The sequence below is a fragment of the Anomalospiza imberbis genome, chromosome Z (genome assembly GCF_031753505.1).
Source record: "Anomalospiza imberbis isolate Cuckoo-Finch-1a 21T00152 chromosome Z, ASM3175350v1, whole genome shotgun sequence".
Taxonomy (NCBI): Eukaryota; Metazoa; Chordata; class Aves; order Passeriformes; family Viduidae; genus Anomalospiza; species Anomalospiza imberbis.
In genome coordinates, this window is record NC_089721.1 from 44018060 (window position 1) to 44040229 (window position 22170).

At 35.3% G+C, this 22170-nt stretch overlaps 1 protein-coding gene across 1 annotated transcript in view; it reads left to right on the forward strand.

The window, feature by feature from the left end:
- KIAA0825 (KIAA0825 ortholog) overlaps positions 1-22170 on the forward strand; it is a 250652-nt gene that overhangs the window by 16930 nt on the left and 211552 nt on the right. The window contains exon 4 of the mRNA XM_068175710.1: positions 15089-15259. Within this exon, the coding sequence (XP_068031811.1) occupies positions 15089-15259 (171 nt within the window). The remainder of the gene's footprint in view (positions 1-15088; positions 15260-22170) is intronic.

The window sequence follows — 22170 nt, forward strand, 5'->3', positions numbered from 1 at the left end:
TGAAAAATCATACTTTAACTCTGTATTACATAATGGAAGAAAACAGTCATTCACTCTACTAATAGAGTACTTCTCTGCCTACATTTTTTTTGCCACAGGATGTGATTTTACATGTTTTTGTGCCAGTACATCTATCAGTACAGATTTCCAGTGCACATTTCTTTTGTATAGTCAAAAACACAGAGGAAGGTGAAAACAAACAAAGTAAATCTTAGGACTTGCTTGCTTTAAAACTTTAAAACATTTTCTGCAATTAATTAAAATATGATTTCTCTACTTCAGATTTTAATTTTTATTGAAAATTCATTAAATGTCAGATTTCAGATGCAGCATCTATCTCCTTATCACCCATAAAATGTGCTTGGAATTGCTGTTTGTTAATTCAGTTTAATTCTCAGGATTCCTTTTTTCACAGGTGCTGTCATAGTCGTGTCTTCATGTTATTTTACTTCAAGAAGTTAGTATGGGAAGTAGGTATTGATTTGCCTACTGGTTTTCTACTATTCCTACTAGTTTTCTGCAGAAAACTGCTCATACACGGTTCAGCCAGGGAAACCATAAGGCACCAATAGTGAAATCAGAAATCAGGCTAAACTAAAATAAGAGGTCAGAGTTGTGAAGTTTTGAGTGTGATTTCAGGTCTTTTTTCATTTTCTGGATGTGTCATAGCCTATTATTTGGTATTGTTCATTAATTCAAGCAAAAATTATCCTTGTATCATAACTAAAACAGTTATTACTGAGTAACTTATTTATAAACAAGGTTCTATGTGAAGAGTCTTTTTTGGAAAGATATTTCTCTCCTATAAATGTATGAACACACTACATTTGTACCATACTAAGTTATATAAAGGCATTTTTTCCCTTTAGAATTAAAATGTTCACAAGGCAGTTCACAGTGAAATAACTATTTGGGAGATATTTTAAGAGGTTTGTAACAGTCGACAAGTTCTTAATGTCAAATGACTTTTCCTGCTTGGAACTCTTAAATTCTGGTACTTTGTTGCCCTCCCACCCATTAGAGTGGAAATTTATTTTTCCTAACCTAACATAGGTTAGGTTAAAAGACAGCTTTAATAGATTACCTTGACAGCGATACCCAGTTCGCCAAGTATTAAAAGAACCTTGTGCATAAATATAGAGGGAAGGACAGAAGGAGAAGGTTTTGTTCTTATCTGAAAGACAGATGTGTTTCTTATTTTTTGATGTATGTTGCCTCTGCCCTCTAGGAGCCATCAAACCGACACATTTCAGAATATCAGAATAATTTAATCTAGGGCATTCAATTGGGACTGTTATCCCAGAGGTGATAGAAGGGTTTGTGTTTGCTTAGTCCATCCTCAGGGTAATGTGTTTTCTATTTGATGTTTGTTGTGGGTTTTTTCATAAGAACGGCTGTAATTGATCCTGCTATACAGCATAAGAAAAAAAAAAACCAGAAAATAATAAAGCAATTCCAGAACCTCAGAAAACTTTCTATAGACAACCTATTTCTTCTGGGAAAATAGAGGTAGTCTATAACACACTTTAACAGTTAATCTTTAAAATATTCCATATATAATAATCCATTTGTGCAGTAAGGAATTAATGGTTTTCTTTTCATTCTGTACTAGAGCAGTTATTCTGGAAGTACTATAAAGAGATTGTTTCCATTTATCAGTACCTAGGAGGTGTGTGGCTTGACAGAGAAGCTGTCAAAATGGCATGTGAAAAGAGGCAAATTTTGGAACTCAGCATATTTAGTTGCCAGTTCTAGTGGAGGCAGGTGGTTTTATATTACAGCTTGATCCTCTTACCTGTTAGGTTTGTGCCTCTTATTACCTTTAACAGTGCAGGATTCAGCCAATAGTATTTGGGCTGTTACTGTGCTAGGTTTTTATATAACATTAATTATAATTTCTCTGTGTACTCTCAGAACATAGTGTTTCCAGCTTGCTAGAATAATGTGCAAGGAATATTTCCCAACCATTCCCTCAAGTTATTTTGGTTATTAATGGGAATTTTTGTTTCAGACTTTCTTTTGTATTAATCATTTGCATATTTTTAAAGTTTATGTAATATTGTGGTATTTAAAAGTATATGAAAAATATCTGTTGGCAATACTTCGCATGGAAAGGATCTCAGCTGGTTTTCAGGTTATCTCTTATGATTTTTTGCTTCGATTTCCAATGTAGTATTTCTCAGAAATTATTTGCTGTAAGTCTGTATATTGTAGTTTTACCTTTTGAACCTTTTTTGTGTTCCTTTGTTTACAAAAATATTAAGCTGGTTTAATCAGGCATGACTAACTTACATTAATTTGTCATCTCTTAGATGAGGAAACAGCTACTCTTACAGATGATAAGACATCTGCCAGAGAAATTTAAACCCCATGGAATTATGAACAGTTGATGTATTAGTGGAAGGTTTTCTTTGGCTTTATTGATATAGTTTTTGTATATAAACAGAGTATAAATACTTACGTAGACTAATTAGCTGTTTTTTTCTAATTTCCTGTGGTTAAAATGAAACAGAGATCAAAATACTTACGTAGACTAATTAGCTGGTTTTTTCTAATTTCCTGTGGTTAAAATGAAACTGCTTTAAGTTTTAATTTTTCTGACATATTTAAATTGATTGGCTTAATATTTTTAAATGCCACAAACTTTCCAGAGACCCTTAAACATTTAAAATCATAACTGAACTTTGTTTTTAAAATCTGAGGCAGTACATATTGTGTTCCTAAATATCAGTAGTTCATAATTTTTTAGAAAAATATTATTGCAAAGTGGAGGTAAATTAAAGTGATACAGATTTAACTAAGCACATTTTTAGGTAGAAAATAATTACAATACCTTCAGAGATATACTGTAATATTAATATGAATGTATTACACTTTTATCGCAGTATCTATCCTTTTAGATGTCCAGCCGGCTTCCTTTCTCTTTTCTTTCTCCAGAATATAACTGACGTCCATTCTATTATAAAGATATATTCAAATGCAAACTTATTATATTTTGAATCTATTATCTTTAAATGTTCATGAGTTCCTACAGAATATATTGTGTTTGTGAAACACCTAAAATGAATATGGCATATAGCTAATCTTGAACAGAAGGACTCACTACCATTTACAGGAGCTGCATTTGTTCAGTGGAGATGACAGCAAGAAGAGAAACAAGCTCTGGAGTAACTTGTTGAAGTGAAGACAGCTTTGAAATGTTAAATTAAAGTACTTGGTACTTTATTTAAGTGGCTCTTTTGAGCTCACTTATATATTCCCAGCAATTTGCCGAAGAGCTAACTTGAGATATGAGTTTTGGATTTTGCATATTTAACTTAAATGTGATTTCTTTACTATGTTTATGTGCATATGGTTTTATTCCCCCTCATTTATAATTTCATCTTTTTGAAATTAAGAGCTTTAGTTTCAGATTTACTTTTATTCTTCTGTATAATTTGCATTCACTTGGTTTGCAATCTCAGTAGCCACCGTTATGGCCTACAACAAGTCTTCTATGATTTTTGTCTCTTCTATCAAAAATATACTAAAATAGTATTAATACCTGCTGGTTTAGCAACTGCATGATTAAAAATACCCCAACTATTCACATCTGGGAATAATTTCAACTTAATAACTTTAGTGTAATTCATCTTCCATTTATATCTGGAAATTGAAGAGTTCCAAACTTGGATTAATGCAGTTAATATTTATATCTTTGTAACTTTTTTGATATTTCTGTAAAGATGACAATTTATTGCAGATAATTTACAACATTCGTGCTGTAGTTACAATTGGTTTTCCAACATGTTTTCTTGCCCATAGTCCACTATCTGTTTTTTTGCAAGTATGAGGGTGAAAGGGGAAAGTGTTTTAGTCTTGCTACAGTTCAGTCCTGAAAATCATGTTGCGTCTTTCTTAAGTGCTGAGAAGGCACATAATACAAAATAATCCATATGGATTACAGATGGTAATATCCAGTATGGCATCCTGCTTCTGCAGATCAAATTCATTCTATTATCCAAATCCTTGGACTGGTACAAGCTTTCAGTTAAATGTCTAACGTGTCCCTAAGGCCAGATGTTTAGAATTACAGAGAACTTAATTGTGGAAGTTATTTGAAGTTGGATTTTTTTCATAAATTTGAACTTCAGAATGTTTGGGACCCACATGACCACTGTAGTGACTTTTAGACATTATAAAGACCAAAAAAAAAAAGTTATTATAAAAACTGTAACTTCATCCTCCTTGCTTCCTTGCATGTCCTTCTTGGTTTTCCCTACTTCAGGAGACCCACAACAACCTGTTCATCCCCTCCTGAGGACATGCTTGTTTTGTTTCTGTTTGTGCATGACCAGCAGTTTCTTTATGTGCTTCCATTATATTGCTGCCTGCCTGGCATCTCCTTCTGTTTTCTATTTCTGATCTCTCTGTCCCATTGCAGAATGCCTGGCAACATAACTTTGGTAGGAATAGGGCTTTAGGGACCTATATAAAACATGATACTTAAAGAATGATGCCTTTGTGCAAGTCATCATTGCAACTGCTGACCCCTTGAGCTGCTCTGCACATATATTCACAGAATTGTAAGGGTTGGAAGGGACCTGATTAATCATCTACTTCCAACTCCCCTGTCGTGGGCAGGAACACCTTCCACTAGGCCAAGTTGCTCAAAGTCCCATCCAACCTGACCTTGAACACTTCCAGGGATGGGGCATCCCCAGCTTCTCTGGGCAACCTATTGCAGTGCCTCATCACGCTCACAATCAAGAGTTTCATCCTAACATCTAATTTAATGCTACCCTCTTTCGATTTGAAGCCATTTCCCATTGTCCTGAAAAGCACATAGTTTCATTATTGTTAATTTTTTTCAATATGTTTTCACATTTAGTGAACACCACCTAATTGCCTTCCTTTTTGTTTTCACAGCATACCTGCATTTTCTTCCTCAGAATGAAGAGACCATTTAACTCACTGTGCTCTCTAATAATTGCATTCTCCTCCCAAGTGTAAAAGTTGAAAACTGATTTAGTCTATAGTCTGATATATTGTGAATGTTCAGTCAATTTGACATTTATGTACTGTAGTTTTCTCTTTAGTAATAAAAAGTGACAAAATCTGAGGGACAATTATGATGAAAGTCTCTCTTTTACTTCAGAATATGGGCCTGCATGAAGAAGACTTTGTAGGACTATGGCAGATTAGAGGACACTTCAAAAATGTTTTTAAAATATGCTCCTGCAGAATTGATTCAAAAAAAGTTGTTACAGGAGTCTTTTCAATGCCTCTACCATCATTACTCACAAGTTAATGAGATGGTCTAATCTGATTTTTGCCAAGATGGAGAACCTCTTCAGTCATAAAATTGTACACTAAAAAGTAAAAATTATTTTAGTCACAATAGTTTGTTTTAAAAAATAATGTAGGTGGTTAAATTAGGGGGGAGTGTCATACCCACAAGCTGGTTGTAATATGCTAAATTAGGATATTAATGTCCTTTTCACTGAGGCTTAGTCTTACAGTTTTTAAAAACCCCTCCATCTTCAATCAAGGGGCCACTGTATCTAGTGAATTTTTGAAAAACAGAGCTTTCAGTCATTTTATAGTACTTTTTCCTACATTTACTGAACAGAGCAAGACAATGGATATATTCCAGTCTATCTGACCTAGAGAGAGTAAGGATGGTTAAAACCCAGGCCAACTTCTTAATTAAAAATCTAGCACATAGTGCCCATAAATATTGTGGACTATATGAAATTAGATCAGTTACTGGTCTCAGATTTTCCAGGAGAGTTTACTTTGCTTCAGTAGATTCACACACTGATCATCCTCTGGCTAAGAACCAGGTCTTCGTATGCTAGCACAAGGGACAACGTACTGATTTTCTGTTCATGTGCTGGGAAATTCCAGCAATTTCTGTAACAGAAATTATATGTTCTATTATGCACTGTATTATCATTTTGTAAAGAACTGTTTTAATTGTGTAATCTCAGCTCAGTAGTGGGAACTTGTATCTTTACTGACACATGTGATTAATCCTTCTTTTGTATATTAGTCTTTCTACAAAGTATTTGTTTAAAAATTATGAATTTTGAAACATTTCTCTAGAAGTTTTTAAATGGCAGTGTCTGCCCTCTTTGCTGTCTGCCTAGATTTATTTTTGATGTTTATATTCCTTGGAAAAGTAATAATGAGAATTTAGTGGTGAATTTGCAGCTAGGGTTTTGAAATACAAAGGCACAGAAGCAAAAATAAATCCAGCTGTGTTTTTTAATCTTATTTGAAAAAATTAGAACTGGCTCTGTTATATCTTGGAGTAAGAGAAGCAGAAGTGACACAGGCACTTAAATCTATTTTTTAAGGAAATGTCTAGTATCTAATATCATGCATATTCCTTCCTACAGAAAGGAATGATCAACACATGATAGAAATTGCTGATTGGCTGAAGGTTCCTAACAATCTGAGTAGAGTAGTTCCTATGTAATGAACCAATCTTTGAGACACCCAGCCTCTCTGAGTGTTGAAAATTGAAATTCAGCTAGCAGACATTTTTACATTTGCAGAAAGAATGTAAGAAAGAAATGTAAGCCAAATGAAAATAAATATGTTGATTACTGTGTTTTCAAATACACATTAGAATTGTCTTTTATCAGCCAAGTAGTTACAAAATGGTTTGCAGGGAAACACATGCAAGTCCTGTCAAAGAATTAATGAGAACGTTTGACTGACCTGGCAGTGCTTAATTTCTCTTTCAGCAAAGGCTGAGGAAGATTAACTTCTAGTGTTTTTCAAGGACTCCTGTTTCAATGTAGGTGCTATTTTCAGTTATTTTCAACAGGCTTTCTTAGTTTTTTATGCTCTCTTAAAACATTCTACTTTGGTATTTTCTGTATGTGAGTGTGAAGACTTCAGAGAATGTGATAACTCCCTCAGCCCACAGTGTAGGCAAAAAAAAATCAAAAAATGCATGTGGAATCAGTTTATGTCATTGGCAAGGCCAAAATATTGTTTCATATATCTGAGAAATTGTACTATGTGCATAATTTCATCATAGGATAGTTCTTGTAGTTTTCAAAAAGGACTTTTGGGTAATAGTTACTCCTTCAGAACAAATTATTAATTGTAGAATAGCACCAAAAATCCACTCTTAACTGCTAGAAACAATTGCAACTATTGTCTATCTACAAGTTTTAAAGTCATTTTAGTTGAAGGAATATTTAAAAAGTATCTGCTATTTCAGTATTTTGATGATTATCAAAAAATTATTGGATGTCACATGCTTAATTCCTTAAATGGACCAGTCAGTTAATTAGTTCTAATTCAGAAACTAAATAATTTGTTTATGTTTGAATTGTTTAAAGTGTCACTGTCTACCAGGAATTGAAGTGTATGATAGGAACGTCTTGTAATTTATTAGAGGCTATGCATACTTTTGAGAATTAAGGAGGAGGTTGAGTCTCTTGTTTCAGAGCAAACTGAGATAGATACCTGTGTATAAAGTAATTTTCTTGAACATGATTACAAGGCACTTCATCCTCAGAATACTTCAGGAAGTCTCTGTAGTCTGTTCCTCAGGGTTGTAAAGGAGCTGTACGCTGTCAAGGAGTCAGGTGTGTGAGATCATTTGTTTAAGATGACAATATAAATTTGAAGTCAGAGTGCGATTCAATGTTCTTGTTCTCCATCCTGTGTTTCCAGCACTGGTCTATTCTTTTGTTCATCAATTGGTCAGTAAACATGATTTACAATTAAAGATTTAATTTTGGCAGACCTACCCATGCAATGTTGGCAAAGGACTTCAGCATTTGGTAGCAAACATCAAGCAACCTGACATGGAATTAACCTTCATTATGAGGTCAAAACAGATCTCATTTTACTGGGAAGACATTATGGAGCAGATTTTAATAAATTTTGATCAATAAAATTAAAAAAAACTTTAATTAATTTTAATTTTAATCAGTTGCATGTGCAGGGAATCTCTTTCAAACCATTAGTGTAGTTTTCACTGAAGTTGTTTAATAGCTGGCAGTGACATCTCTGTGACAGACACACTCAATTAAATCTATGCAAATTTATGCATGCTTATCATGTTTATACATCAGTTGAGATCCCTTATTTCACTGCATTTTTTTGCCACATGCAAAGTATGGATGTATGGTATAAGCATTTATGAAAGTCATGCGGTAATGGAGATGTCTAATAGGAAAATGTTTACCATTTTTAGATCTGTGACCTTTTATTTTTTAAAGGGACAGACAATGCCACTGTGTAGCTTCTTTGTGAAGGCTTCTTTACCAGATTATCCTGGACCTCCTGGGTCTCACTGCAGCTAACAGGGAGCTGCAAAGCAAGACAAGTGTTTAAAAACCTTTAACCACTCAGATAACAGTTTACATCACTAATAGTTCTTTCTAGGTCTGTCAGTTTCAATCAGCAGAGAGCACATGTGATCAGTATGTCTGATAAACTTGTCAATGCCTTTTTAAAGCAGGATTCTATTCAACTCTACTCTCTCCTTTCCTTTTTTCACCATTTCAAGTAGAATCTTGATAAGACAGAGATACTAGCAGCTGTGTATAGCTAGCCCAGGCTACAACTAATTTTGCAGAAAAAAATTAAATCAGGAGGTAAATTATTTCATGATTGCTCATTCCCAACAGAGTTGGGCATCATTCTGAAGAAAATATCAAATAATTGGTTTCAGACCATGTCAGACACATGCAATTCCCTTCTCTAATGGCTATGTGAGGTAGGACTAGGCCTCAGGGGTCACCAAAGAACTGAAAATATCTTAGTGCCAGGCGCAGCAATAGAGAGGCAGAGCACATAGGAAATGAAGTGGCAGTAAGTGCAATCTATAGGGGAAATGTGCTTCACTTGGAATTTAATGTATTGGCTTAGAATCTGGCAGTAAGCCATGCAACAATTGTTTACATTTCTGTCAGCATCTGCATCTGTTCTGCTTTGTAAATGGCACTTATCTTTGAGTGAGTAAATGTTGGAATCAATAACAACTGTTAAGGGATTTCCTTTTTTTTCATATTCCATAAAAATTCATGCTGCAGACAATGTAGCCTTAGATTAATAAGAAACAGATATTAACAGGGTCAAAGGGATTTGTTTAGGAACATTTTATAGCTTCTTGGGTTTGCAGTAATTGTATCCATGTGACTTGAATGTATCTTGTAACATATCCAAATTAAACTGTTAAAAAAATGCTAGCTTGCAGTAATGAAGATGATTTTTTTATAATTATCATAAGTACTGTGTATAGAAAACTGCTGGCACTGTTTGTAATAATTTAGTTCTGTGTAATACCATGTATTACATTTGCTGTGCAGAAATACTAAGTTGCTTTTTAGAGTATAAGCAAATTAGCTATTATATCCAGCAATACCAATTATTTAAATCTAGCAGTTGCATTAAAAATTGTATACCAAACACAGTTTGAGAAAACTGTGAGCAGATGTCCATAAAAATGGAATATATCTCTACTAAATGCAAATTAAAGAATAATACAACTTATATACAAGCTCTGTTTAGGAGATAGTGTGCAGATGAATGCTGTCATAAATGCAAGATTGTTATAGTAGTTATAGCATCACTTAAAAGTTAATATCACTGTGACCTGAGGAACACATTATTGTTAATGGAATTTATGTATGTAACTCCCTGTGCTCAACTTTGAAAATTTACCTCTTGGAATACCCCTATACACAGTGACTGACAACAGCTAAGTTTGTTTTGCTTTATTAGGCTATTTCTTTTTGGATTTTGACAATATGGTAATTCCATTTATTATGTATGCAGGTTGTAGTTAGATTTTAATATTGCATTGCTGATTTTTTAATTTTCTTCCTTATATAGCTTTATTGAATGAGATCCCTGACATTGCCTACTTGTGTCCATAGTAGAACAATATTGTAGATTTATCTTACATGAAATCAAGCCTTAGAAATGGGGACAGATGAATTATATTTAATGTATTGTGTATTGGCAACCTATTTTATAGTATAATTGTTTAAGAGGGTTTTAGACCCTTGGTTCCTGCTGAAGGAGAAATCCCTACTGTAATCACTGAAGAAAACAGTCATCAGGTTGCTTTCCAAGGATTCCACCGCAAGTCTCAGAAGCAGTTTAGCCATGTGGCTCTGTAGAGTTAGTAGTAAAGGCTAATTAATCTGAGAGCAACATTGTCATAATGTAGTTATTCTTTACCATATAGAGCCAGCTCACTTCTGATGCAGGTGTTTCTGTGCCACACTTTACTGTGTCACATGCCTAGATGAGTTGAAATTATCAGAATTAGGCACTCATTTTTTGAGATGTAAATTCAAAATTCTTTAAAACATTAGAGATTCCATGCTCATTAAAAATATATAAAGAGAAAATTATAAATAAAGTTACATTTAGCTTATGGATCTCATTCACACATTATTTCTTATGCCTTTTGAGATTTTTAGTGCCTCCAGGCTATAATCAAGGGAGCTGGAACAGTTTTTAATGGTTTCAGGAGATACAGCTTTGAGGAAAGTATCACTTTTGAAACTTGCTATAAAATCACAAGTTCGCAGATATACACAGGTCATCTAGATCTAGATCAGCCTTATTTCTTATGCATCTTCCTTTTCAAAGATGAGAGAAAATCTTTAAAAGTGCTAAGATAAAGGCAGATACCTTGCTACTGAATTTTAAGTACTTAGGAGAAGGTCAGGTACAATAATCAAGTATAAAATTTTATAGAATGTCTTTCACTTTATGTTGCTTGAAAAATGTTTTAATTAACTTATTAGCTGTCTTAGAATTCATATGGGCACCTCTCAACTTCATGACTGGTGAAGTGTAATTCTATGATACCATCTGTCCAACTACATCCAGCCAAATGGTCTCTGGTAAAATGGACAGATTTATTCTTCGACAAGGGTGGCATGTCCTTCAGATCTTAGGAAAATTTCTTCAGCTTCAATTCTGCTAAAATGAAAGGTCAAACCTGAAAATAGTACCCCTAGTTTCTCCAGTATTGTATAACTGTATCAACTGCCTTGGTACCAGCACACAAATCTTGCATAAACTGATAGACACCTTTCTTTTGGGCCTTCTTTTTCTGTTAGAAAAGCTCTCTAAGAGTAGCATTTTTTGGGTTGACAGACTTCTGGTGCCTGTTTTTTGATAGTTGGGGTAGTAAATCAGCATGCTTGAAGAAATTAAGTATTCTTTAGGTCCCCTCTGCCTCTATGTGGTAGGAACTCAAGAGTACAGATTATTTAAATGTAGAGATGTTTATTGCATGGAAGTTTTGTGCTTATTCCTTTGCTTCATCACGGTAATGAACCATCAAGTTTTATTTACTTGCTACAAATAAATACAGTGCAAGTTCAAGTTAATTCAAGTTATTTTTTAGTCTTCTCCCTCCTATCCCCCCAGGAAGAACTGCAGAAACCTCAAGTACTCTCTCTTTTTTCCTCTTAGCAAAGTAGTTGTGCTGTCCTCCATGAATCAGAAAGACAGTTTCCCAGTTTTTCTGAGGTCTTTGTCTGAAAATTCAAATTCCTTAAGAGCTATGCAACAAAGCCTTGTGTGCATTAGTGAGCCTGAAGGCCCTGACCAGCTTTTTCAGTGACCTACACTGCAGGCCTGCTCAGGAGATCTATTTCACTCGCACCTGAGTCCTCAGTCCCTGCTTGAACTACATCACAGGTGTCCTGATTGTTCATCTACCCCAGAGCTGTGGTCCCCATTAATTCAATTTTCCTATGAGCTTGAACCTGCCTTATCACCATGGTTCCACTGAGTGGTCACTGAACTGTGCCTGACTTGTGGTTACCGTCTCCAGACCAGATCCAGATTCAAAAGGGTGAATTAGCTTCCTGACTCAATCTCAGATTTATGTCATCACCATTAACTTGGCTGATGATCTGGACTCTTGCTTGAAACCTATCATATTGGGGTCTGCCTTACTTAGGATCTGCAGGATTGGGCCCTGGCTGGCAAGGAGCCTGTCCTGCTGGCTGTATTACTGTGCTTGGCTCCTTGTTCTCAAGTAGCAGCCAGACTTCAGTGGTCCCTGACACTATGCTTGGTTTGAATCTTTTCTGTTGTAGCTTAAGATAGCTCATTTTCCTGACTCTAGGATATTTCTGCTAGCATATTTGTCCTCCAGAGCAGTTTAGGAATCATCAACATAGGCACTAGTTTTGTACAGCAGTATTGGTGTGATCCTTGTTTTGCAGAGAAAGAAGCCTGGATCTATGTTCAGGAGCTCAGAACCTTCTTTTACTCCTCTGTGTTTGTTTAGGTCCTGATCTCAACTTTTTTTTTTTGAGCAATATTTTCAAAATCGGCTCATTGGCACATTGACAAAGGCTGTAGAATGCACTTTGCCTCTCTGTAGCCTCTGTACCAGCCTTTCTGTCCCTTTTCAGAAATTCTTCTCTCTAGGTGTTGCTTTAGGAGGAAGCCAACGTATCCTGTTGTTTAGGAGGTACTATAGAGATCCTGTTTATGTTTGTCTGTATCCAAAGATCCTGCTGCAGCTATTTCCTTGTACAGGGACTACATGGATTAAAGTCAGATATGCAGAAAAAATCAAATTTGGAAGAATGATAGTAGTAAATTGCAGGTGGTTCAGGAAGGAAATTTGTTTGTATCATGTAACTTTCTCCATTTCCTTTCTATCCTGCAGTTAGACTGGAATGCCATTGCTTAACTCATTTGCGGCTGGCTGAGATCAGCTTCATGGGCTTTCAGCCACCCTGTGTATGGTCCTCTGTGGACTGGATAGAATGCTAACAACTATTTCAGACTATTTTCATAATGGAAGAGTGCTTCTCTTGCTGCACAGTGTCACCTGGGTAAATGTCACTAAAAATATTAGTTTTCTGACCTAACCCTCCAAATCATGATCCATTTGGTGACATTTTCAGAGTAAGCATACTCCACTCTGTGAATATGGCAATTTTTCCTCCAAACAGGTTGATGTCACTGAGGTTTGGTTGAACATATATCACAGCCTTCATGTCTATTTCACATCTCTCTACATGGAGACATGTTCTCTTCATTACAATCTTCTACAAGATTTATAAACCTGTTTTGAGATGTTCTGTATGTCATCACATTGGCTGCTTTGCTCTTGGCTGTTACACCATTCTTAAAGGTTTCTATCTTGTAGTTGTCCAGTCAGAACAATGTCAGAAAAGAAGTGCCTTTTCATTCTACTCTGCTGAAAAATGGACAGTGATGTGCTTGTTCAAGCAGGCTGGTCAGTGTTCTTCAAAATTAAATGCTGCCATCAGTATTTTAAACCTAATGATCTGGAGGTATAGAAGGCCTTTCAGTCAAGCTTTGCATACTCAGGAGTGTGCACACTACTTGAGCATCAAGCACTAAATAAATGAGTTGTCATTTGTGAGAAACAATAAAACTGAAATATATTCTGAATGATCATTAAAAGTAAAAGTTTTTACTTTTTCTGAGTTTGGTAATGTACTCTAAAAATAGCATTACTGTGGTATACTTTTGTCTTCTACGTGCGCTTTCTTTCAGTCTAATACAGACAATATCATTTGAGGCAATCAAATAAGTGGACCGTTTCCTTGTTCTTCCATAGATGGGCAGAAATATCATAAGGTTTTCAAATTATAGGAGATAGAACTAATGTTCTGTTCATTTTTAGGATGTGTTTTATGGTTCTTACACTGCAGACTCAGGCAGTCTTTTCATGTCAGTTAAACTCAGATTGTATTCTCTAGTTTTCAAGTAAGGAGTAAAATCCTGTGAATGTGATTTTTTTGTAGGTTTAAGACTTAAAATTAGAAATCCAGTGATAGATTTGTTATTTACTAATTATTCAGAGAGGAAAGACACTAACAGAGGCAATTATGCAATTATAGGCAATTATAAATCTTTTGACATTCCTAGAAATGCAAGGAACTAGCATGAATACTTCTGTTTAGAACTTAGAGGAAATTCAGATGTGGATGGAAAACCTGCAGTCCAGTCTCTAAGGCTGGAAATAAAACTGGAATAGCAAATTATGGAATTAGTATTCAGAGTTCAGCTCTGCTACTTAGATCTATGTCTATTTAAAAGTGATTTGTAAATGCCTAAAAATAATTAGAAACTTTGAGGGAAAAGGAAGGTACAAAGTACTTAAAATTTGCAAAGGTCAGAAAGATTTGACACATAAAAGTACATTTCAATCAATTTCTTTTTGTGTTCGTCTTTCAGAGCTTCTCTTTCAAACTACTCTGACTCTCTCTCTGACACTTTCTAGATTAACTGGTCTGCTGATGTTAAATCTGCAATAGAACTGCGTAGGAACATAGTATCAGCTCACCACAATTTGCACAGAAGTGCAAATTTGTTACATTTAAAGACATTATAAAGTTAAAGTACTTAAACCCATGTGATTTGGTAATACTGCAATGGAAACGTTTCACAGTCGTTTATAGTCTGACTGTGTTGAAATCAGAGATCCCTGGTTGATGTGACATGATTATATGTTATGAGTGCATGTGTTAACCTTTCAAAATAAAATGTTCGGTTTCTTCTTTTAAATACCAAATGCTTATAGTTATAATACTTGCTGATATTTGCTCACTGACAGTCTCACTTGTTTTCAAACCCCACATATTTAAAGTTGTGGAGTGTGAAATTGATGTTTCTTTCACTCAAATGTCATATTCATCAACTGTATTGTGCTAGCAGATTGTTAAATAGACAAGGTGACTTGCAGAGTGACAAGTGATGTGATGTCCCAAACCATTAAAATACAGTAGTGATGTGGTTTTTTCCCTTTTGGCTTTTGCAACACAGTGGGTTTTCTGTAAAACACAGGTGAGAACATTCCTGAGTAGATCCATTGCCTGGAAAAAATCCTAGTTAATGAATAACAAAACCTGGAAGTCAATTGGAACCTCACAGATAATTGAGAAGTGCTGAAGACTTAGAAAAAATAATGTAACAATATTTTATAATGAGAAAAAGATACATTATGTTATAAGAAAAATTAAATTGCTTGATATATTATACTGTCTTACATAATCAGTTTTACAGTATCTTTCTTTTTTTCAGCTATAATAAAAGCTATTTTATAATTTTACTTGAATAGCCTCCCAGGAATACCACAGAAAAGGACGAAACTTCTGCTTAACCTTATATCAACTCAAATGTCTTTCTCAACTTATCAAACTCTTCTTATTAATGGAGGAAAAAATTGAAGAGCTCTCTACAGAAATTCTTCTGCTGCCTTCATTTACAGAGAGGAATAGGAATGTTCAAGGTAATGAATTATTGTCCTGATTTATTGGTTTACTTTGTGCAAAAAAAAAAGTTATAATATTTTCAGCATTAATTACCTAATTTATGTAATCATATTTTTCAAATAAATGTGTTACCATACCCACTGAAAAAGTTTTTGAAATGACCAGATTTATGTTTGAGCACAATGACTTGTAGAATAGAACTGATCACTGTGTATAAAGATGTTATGTACTAACTGTAGTTATTGATGGAGAGCCATGATGAAAAACTATCAAACACGGTAACAAGGTATCTCCTACTGGACTCTATACAAAATCCCGTGTCTCACACAAGACACAACAATATTTGGAGTCTGAATTCTTTGAAACTGACTTTTGCTGAACTTGTCCTTGAAAGCTGCCTTTTTCAAGAGAGAAAAGCACATAAATTAATATCAGTTTAGTTTATCTTAGTGTAGATGAAACTAACTGCTAAAGGTTATAGTCCATGTTTAACCTGTATTTCTCACACTTACTCATATGCACTATATTTACTATCATGCTTATCTCACTGGCTTGAGTAGTGTGTTACAGAAGGAGGCTCTACATCAGTAAAATGATCAAGCCTCAGGTTTGCATTTGCTATAGGTTCCAAGCTTGCTCTTTTTTTCATCTAATTAAATTCAGTAGAAAATTCAGATGAATAACACCTTCCTGGAGTATGCTCATAAATGTTCTTCTGCTCTGCTGCTTCTGCCAGTGGAGACTCCAAGCCCTGAGAGAGAAGTGGTTTCAAGAGCATTGATTCTATTGCAGGAAAAGATCAGACCAGAAATGAGGCCAGGCTGCTCAGGGAGAGAGGATGGGTGAAATCAAATGTTCACTATCTCTGTAGTCAAGCTGCAGGCTGAGGAGGAGGGTGTTTTGGGAATGATGTAGTCTCAGAATACTACATTGATAAAAATAAAAATATTAAATAAGAATATTTCTAAGGCACACATTTTGTTGATGTATTCTTTAGCCATAATACTGTAACTCCAAAATAAAGAAATACAGGTTAACCTATATATTTTACAATATACATCGAAGCTCTAATAAAACGTGCATTTGAATTCCATTTTTGCTAGTGACTTCAATGTATTTCTGCCTCCTTTAGTCATTCAGTTTTACTAATTCTCAAGAAATATGAAGCTATTGTACATTATGATTTATGTTTTATGGCCTTGATTCCACAAAGAGGTGTTAGAATAAACTTACAGTTTTCCTCATGTGTTGGGCAGGGTACACATTCAGTAAGGGCAATGGTAAATGTACTTCTTGTTACTGTGTTATGTGAGAAAGTGTAAAAAATTTTTTAAAGTTTTGAATAGGAAATTTATTTTATATTTATGTGACTATATTCTAAGGCCTGTGGTCTCCAGTAATTCAGAGACTTTCCAGGAAAGTCTCTGAATTATCCTGCAGACATTTTTCCAAGCTTAATTACATCCAGAACTATTTATCCAATGAGTATTAGGCTGCCTTCTTTGAGAAATATTATTTTAGAGTAATCATGTCTATAGTAAGTTGATTCTTACTTGGTACCTCTACTTAGTCAAATCTGAATGGGAAATATTATTAGATCTTATAGGAGGCAGTCTTGGTAAAAACAAAGAAACCATAGAATTCATTTTACCCTGAAAAACAAGTGAGGGTAAATATTTTTCAGGTGCTTTTAGATAAGTCTTCAGACATATTTTTGGTTTTTGAGTTGCTGTTTTGATCATGTGGTTCTGTTCACAAAACTGTTCTCAGTGATATGTTTACAGATAGTTTATGAAAAGAAGACATGTCCAGAGAAATTTTTAACAAGAGGTCTGACTAGGAAGAAAAGTTTATTGGTGTTATTTTTTTTTGTATTGTTGGAAATCTCAGTTGTAGTGAAGTGAAAGATGATTTGATGTGGGAGAATGAATGCTATGCTCCCAGTAGTTCCAGGTTGTGTTAAATACCAAAAGGGATTTAAGATTTTCCCTGTTAATGTCCTATATTGGGTTGATAATTTTATTTTTTTCACTGATGATGGCTGAGTTTTTTGATAAGAAGGATTGGTTAGTATCCTTGGGTTTTTTCATCAGAACACATTATAATATGTGACTAGGCAATATAATGGCCATCTTCTGTACTTATTTAGAAGCCTTATTACTAGAAATCTTGTTTAATTTGGCAGAGTCAATAGTGTAGATATGTCAGAGGCAGCTTTTAATTAACTTGCGTACAAAGGTCAGGTTTACAGTGCAGCATAGGCTGCATAACCAGCCTAAGAAGCAGAGCAAAGTAGCCTAGGCTGAAGTGCGTGCTGATGGTGTTAGACAGTTACCCATACTCTCAGCAAGTTCAAGCTAGGTTAGGTATATCCAGCCTACCACGCAGTCTTTGCAGTGAGGGATATCTGAAGTGCCAGTGCTCTGCAAGTAGTACTGCTGACAAACTGGGGAAAGATGGCCAATTCATAAAAGGTAGATGAATGTCCAGTCATCTAAAGTTTCCCTAGGCATTGCATAGACAAAAGCCTTGTACTTGTTTCCTTTATGTTTTGGTTGCTTTTAGTATTCATGGGAGACTTTTAATCTATGTAGCTCACACAGAGGTGCAACAAAAATAATGTTTTTTTCATGTGCTTGTGTCAAGTGGTGTGTTTATGTGTATAGCTGTTTCAATGTCAATTGATTTTTTGTTTTATGTTCCATAGTACTTCAATTTTGATATTTAGAACATGTATAAAGTTCCATCAGAAACAAAGTAGTTCTTTGGATGATTCCTCTTTGTAAATTTTTTTTTTGTCCCAAAGATGGCATCTGAGTTTTATCTAAACCAGATGGTTTCTTGGCCCTCATTTTTCCCTAAACCCAGCAATGACAAAGAGCAACGGCTGCATAAATTGGATGTAAGAAGAACACTTAGGGTTTATCACAGAAGAATCAAAGATTTCATATCTTCTGACAGATTGTTTGTACTCTTAGGGGGTCTTAAGAGGGGTCAAATGGCTTCTAAGAGTTGCTTAGCTAGATGGTTAAGGGATTGTATTAGAGAGGCGTATGTAGTTAAGGGTAAAGAGGCTCCCAGGGTTTGTAAAGCTCATTACACTAGGACTATAGCTGCTTCTTGGGCGGAGAGGTCGAAGGCTTCCACATTGGAAATTTGCAAGGTGGCCACCTGGGCTTCTCTTCATACTTTTTCATTGCATTATTGCTTGGATGTAGTCTCTTCTGCAGATTCTGCTTTTGGTAGGAGGTTGCTTGTGAACCAAAAAAAGAACAGTGAAGAAAAGAAAGACATGTAGTTCAGAGTTCTAGCTGGCAACAAGACAAGTTTCTTTGCAGCGTGCACAATGGAATCCTATGAAGACCAATTTAGGCCATTGAAAATAGATGTTAGAGGGAAGTACTGCCTACCAGTGTTCTCTGATGGTAACCCCATGGCAGACAATAGCACCAAAGGAAACAGTGAACCAGAGTGAACTCTGTAGGGAGATGGATGTAGAGAGTTTTTTAGGTGATAGAGATAGGTCTCTGAGTTCTGTTTGAGAGTTCTTTATCTGGCATCTTCTGGAATATATTCAGAATCCTCATTTTCACAAATTACTTCGCATAGATTGGAGAAAATTCTCTGAATTGCATTTTCCACTTTAACTTCTTTTCACTGTTCTCCATCCAATTCTTCCTGATTTTATTTTTTGTCTTTACCAGCAGTAACTTAGTGTTCCTCAGTGAGCAATATGTACACGCCAAGATTTGAGCTTGATTTAAAACTGTACTTGTGTTATCTAAGCACAGTTTTTTTAAACAGATAGTATAAATATACATTTTATCTACTAACTATATGTTCTTCAAGTTATCCCTTAAATTAAAATAAGGAGAAAATAATGCAACGTTCTTGGACAAACAAGTAATGGTATGGTTTTGTTCCACCCCTGAACATTAGTGTGACATCTGGACAAGACTGCTACTCTACCTTTCAGAGAAAACATATCTGTATTTTTCTGTCATTTACAGGACATTAATTCACAATGGTGCACAATTTCATTCCACTACAGGCACTGGATTTCATAAAATTAGAGGAGTAACCATCCCCAGATTTTTCTTGACTATTTAACCCTTTCATCTGCAGGTATCTTGTCATGTCGACTGTGATGAGATAGTCTACTTCTCTATCTACATTCAGTTGAAATTAATGAGTTATTCTAACATACCCAGTACTTCCAGCATCACAGGTTCTCTTTGAAGGAATCAGGAACCTGATTGTCTGTAATCAAGTGTTAAGCTTGAGACTCAGGTTTAGAACTCTGCCAAATTGCATTTTTTCCATCTTTAAGTTAGATTTTTTCTTTCCTTTTGGGTTTTCAGAAGCCTCTTCTTAAGACTTCTAAAAATAAAAAATATCGAATGTGCTTTCATCTGTCTCACTTTTTTCCCCCATTTCAGTGAGAAAGATGAACTTTGGACAGATTAGATAGCAAATACCAAGAAAGGCTTTTTCCAATGGAGTGCTTGAAAACACTGTGGGCAAAGTTGTCAAGTCCTTAGGTTTACAAACTCTGACTCATGGGGCTGGGAAGATTTGCAAAGGTCTTTCCTTCACACTTTAAAAAGAAATCCTTAACTCTTTATTGGTTTCTGGAAAGTGTAATAAAAGAAGTGTAGAATAAAAATTTTGAGGTGCATCCTCCTAACAGACTTCTATTGCAAAGTTGCAGTATTGCAAAAGTTGTAAATGAAGATTAAAAAACATGATTTTTGCTTTGGTCTCAACATAAGATGTTCAAGTATCTTCTTTTACCAATACACAGCTTCAGTGGATCAATCCAAAGTGAAGATGAATTTACACTGGGGGGAATATGATTTCAAAGGTACATTTTTTTGCTTTTGAGTTAGTACAGTTGCTCAGTATAGTACAACAAGTAAAAAGTCCATTATTGAAGATAGAAAACAGAAGAGTTTTTTGACCCATAGTAAGTCAGGGACTTTTTAATTGTTATTTATATTTCTGGAGGAATGGTTCTTTCCACTTCTCCAAATATTTTATTTCCAGGATTCAACAATAGAATTTAATGTTTTATTTCCAGGTTTCAATAAAAGTTCTGACTGAGCTGTCTGAATCCAAATTGTAAGCTACTTTGATAGCACTGATACTTAGCTTATACACATATAGTGAGTAGCTCATACAAAAGCTTTCCTTGATACTTTGCTATTCTATGCTGCATGCAAGATGGTGTTACAATGACTGTTCTTATGGCCTTAAATGCTATAAAAACAGGAAAGCTGTAGAATTCTATAGAAAAAAATAATAGAACTTCCTTTAAGAAATAAAAAATAATTATATTTAAAATGCAGGAGGTGTCACTGTCATTCTTCGGTCTTTGTAATCATCATTACAGAACCAGAAAAATACTGAATTGGGGAAAGAATTAAATAAATAGATAAAGGGGACCTAGGTAAACAATTTGATAGAAGAAGAGAAAAATAATGCCAGACAAATTTTAATACACACAAGGAAAGTTGGCTGAAGCATTTTGATTTAAGTGTAGTACTGGATATAATCTTGTTCTTGTTATTTACAATCAAAATTATTAAAGCTGCCTGGTTGGTAAGCTAAAGAAAGTACACAAATTATGAACAATCCATCAAGACTAGATGTTTGTAGAACATCTGTTTCAAGAAAGGTAAAGCAAGGATTTGTGGTTAATCCAAACTTCCCTAATAATCAAGAGTGCTGAAGATTTAGTATATGCTCTGGAAAAGGAGCAAATAAGAGAAAATTACATTTTACTTCAACCCTCATCTTCTTTCACAACATTTCCTTTTTTCATCTCGCTTTCTGCAAATTCTTTTCTCTAAACAAGCATGTGAGAAGGATCACATGCATTTCTTTCTATCTGTGCAAAAGCAGTTTGATATGTGCTATTTAAAGAGAGGAGTCAGTGAATTTGTTTAGATAGATATGTTTCCTCTGACCCATGCCTGCCTTTCTCTCTACAGTGGCAAACTAATTTGGGCTGAGTAGCAGCTATACCTTGAATAAAGCTGTGCTTCTCTTTCCCAGGAGAGTTTGCTGATTAGGGCAAGACAGTCAGAAGACAAGTTGTAAGGCCCTAAAATCCTTACTTGATGAGACACTTAAAAGGGCTTGCGGTTTTTCATAGTTAGACACACAGTACAAATGCCAACAAGATATTCTCAAGAGGTCAAAACAACTTTACTGGCAACTTCAGGATATCAAAGAACTTTGGCAAAATGTTTAGGCCAGCATTCAATCAAAATAAAACACTTTTCAAAGCATTAACTTAACTCATTCGATTTTGCAAACTCAAAGCCCATTCAATTTTAAGTTACTCAAAAATTCCAAGAAGAGGGAATTGAAAGAAGAAAGAGAGAAAGGCAGAAAAGATAGAAAAGAAAAGCATGACTACCACTTCTGGTTCCAGCTGTGTTCAGCTCAAAGAAATTCCAAGAGGAGGTAGGGTCAAGAGGAGGTGGTCGGCTCTGGGGCTGAACTGGGGCTCCAGGGGCAGGGAGTGGAGCATTGCCTGCAATGTGCCAGGGGTTGGCAGCCACTGTGGGGCTGGGATACAGGCTCTGGTGGGTGGAGTGTATGGAACAATGTTCTGCCTCACCAGAACAAGGCCTGACCTGCCTCTTTCCCTCACACACACCCAAAACATTTTGAGCAAGTATTCCTTCCAGTCTCTCACACAAGTGAAGAAGTTGCAGGACAGGAAGGGTATAGTTTGTTATCTGTCTCTGTGGAAATAGTGTTTGAGAGCAAGGTTGTAGTAGCATCTGAAGAGTGGATGCTCTGTGGAGGCTATGGCTAAGTGTACAGTGTTCAGTACAAAGTGGGAAAGCAATCCTTGCTAGCTGGAGGTTAAATTGAAAAAGAAGGTGGCCTAAGCCAGCCATACCCAGATAACATT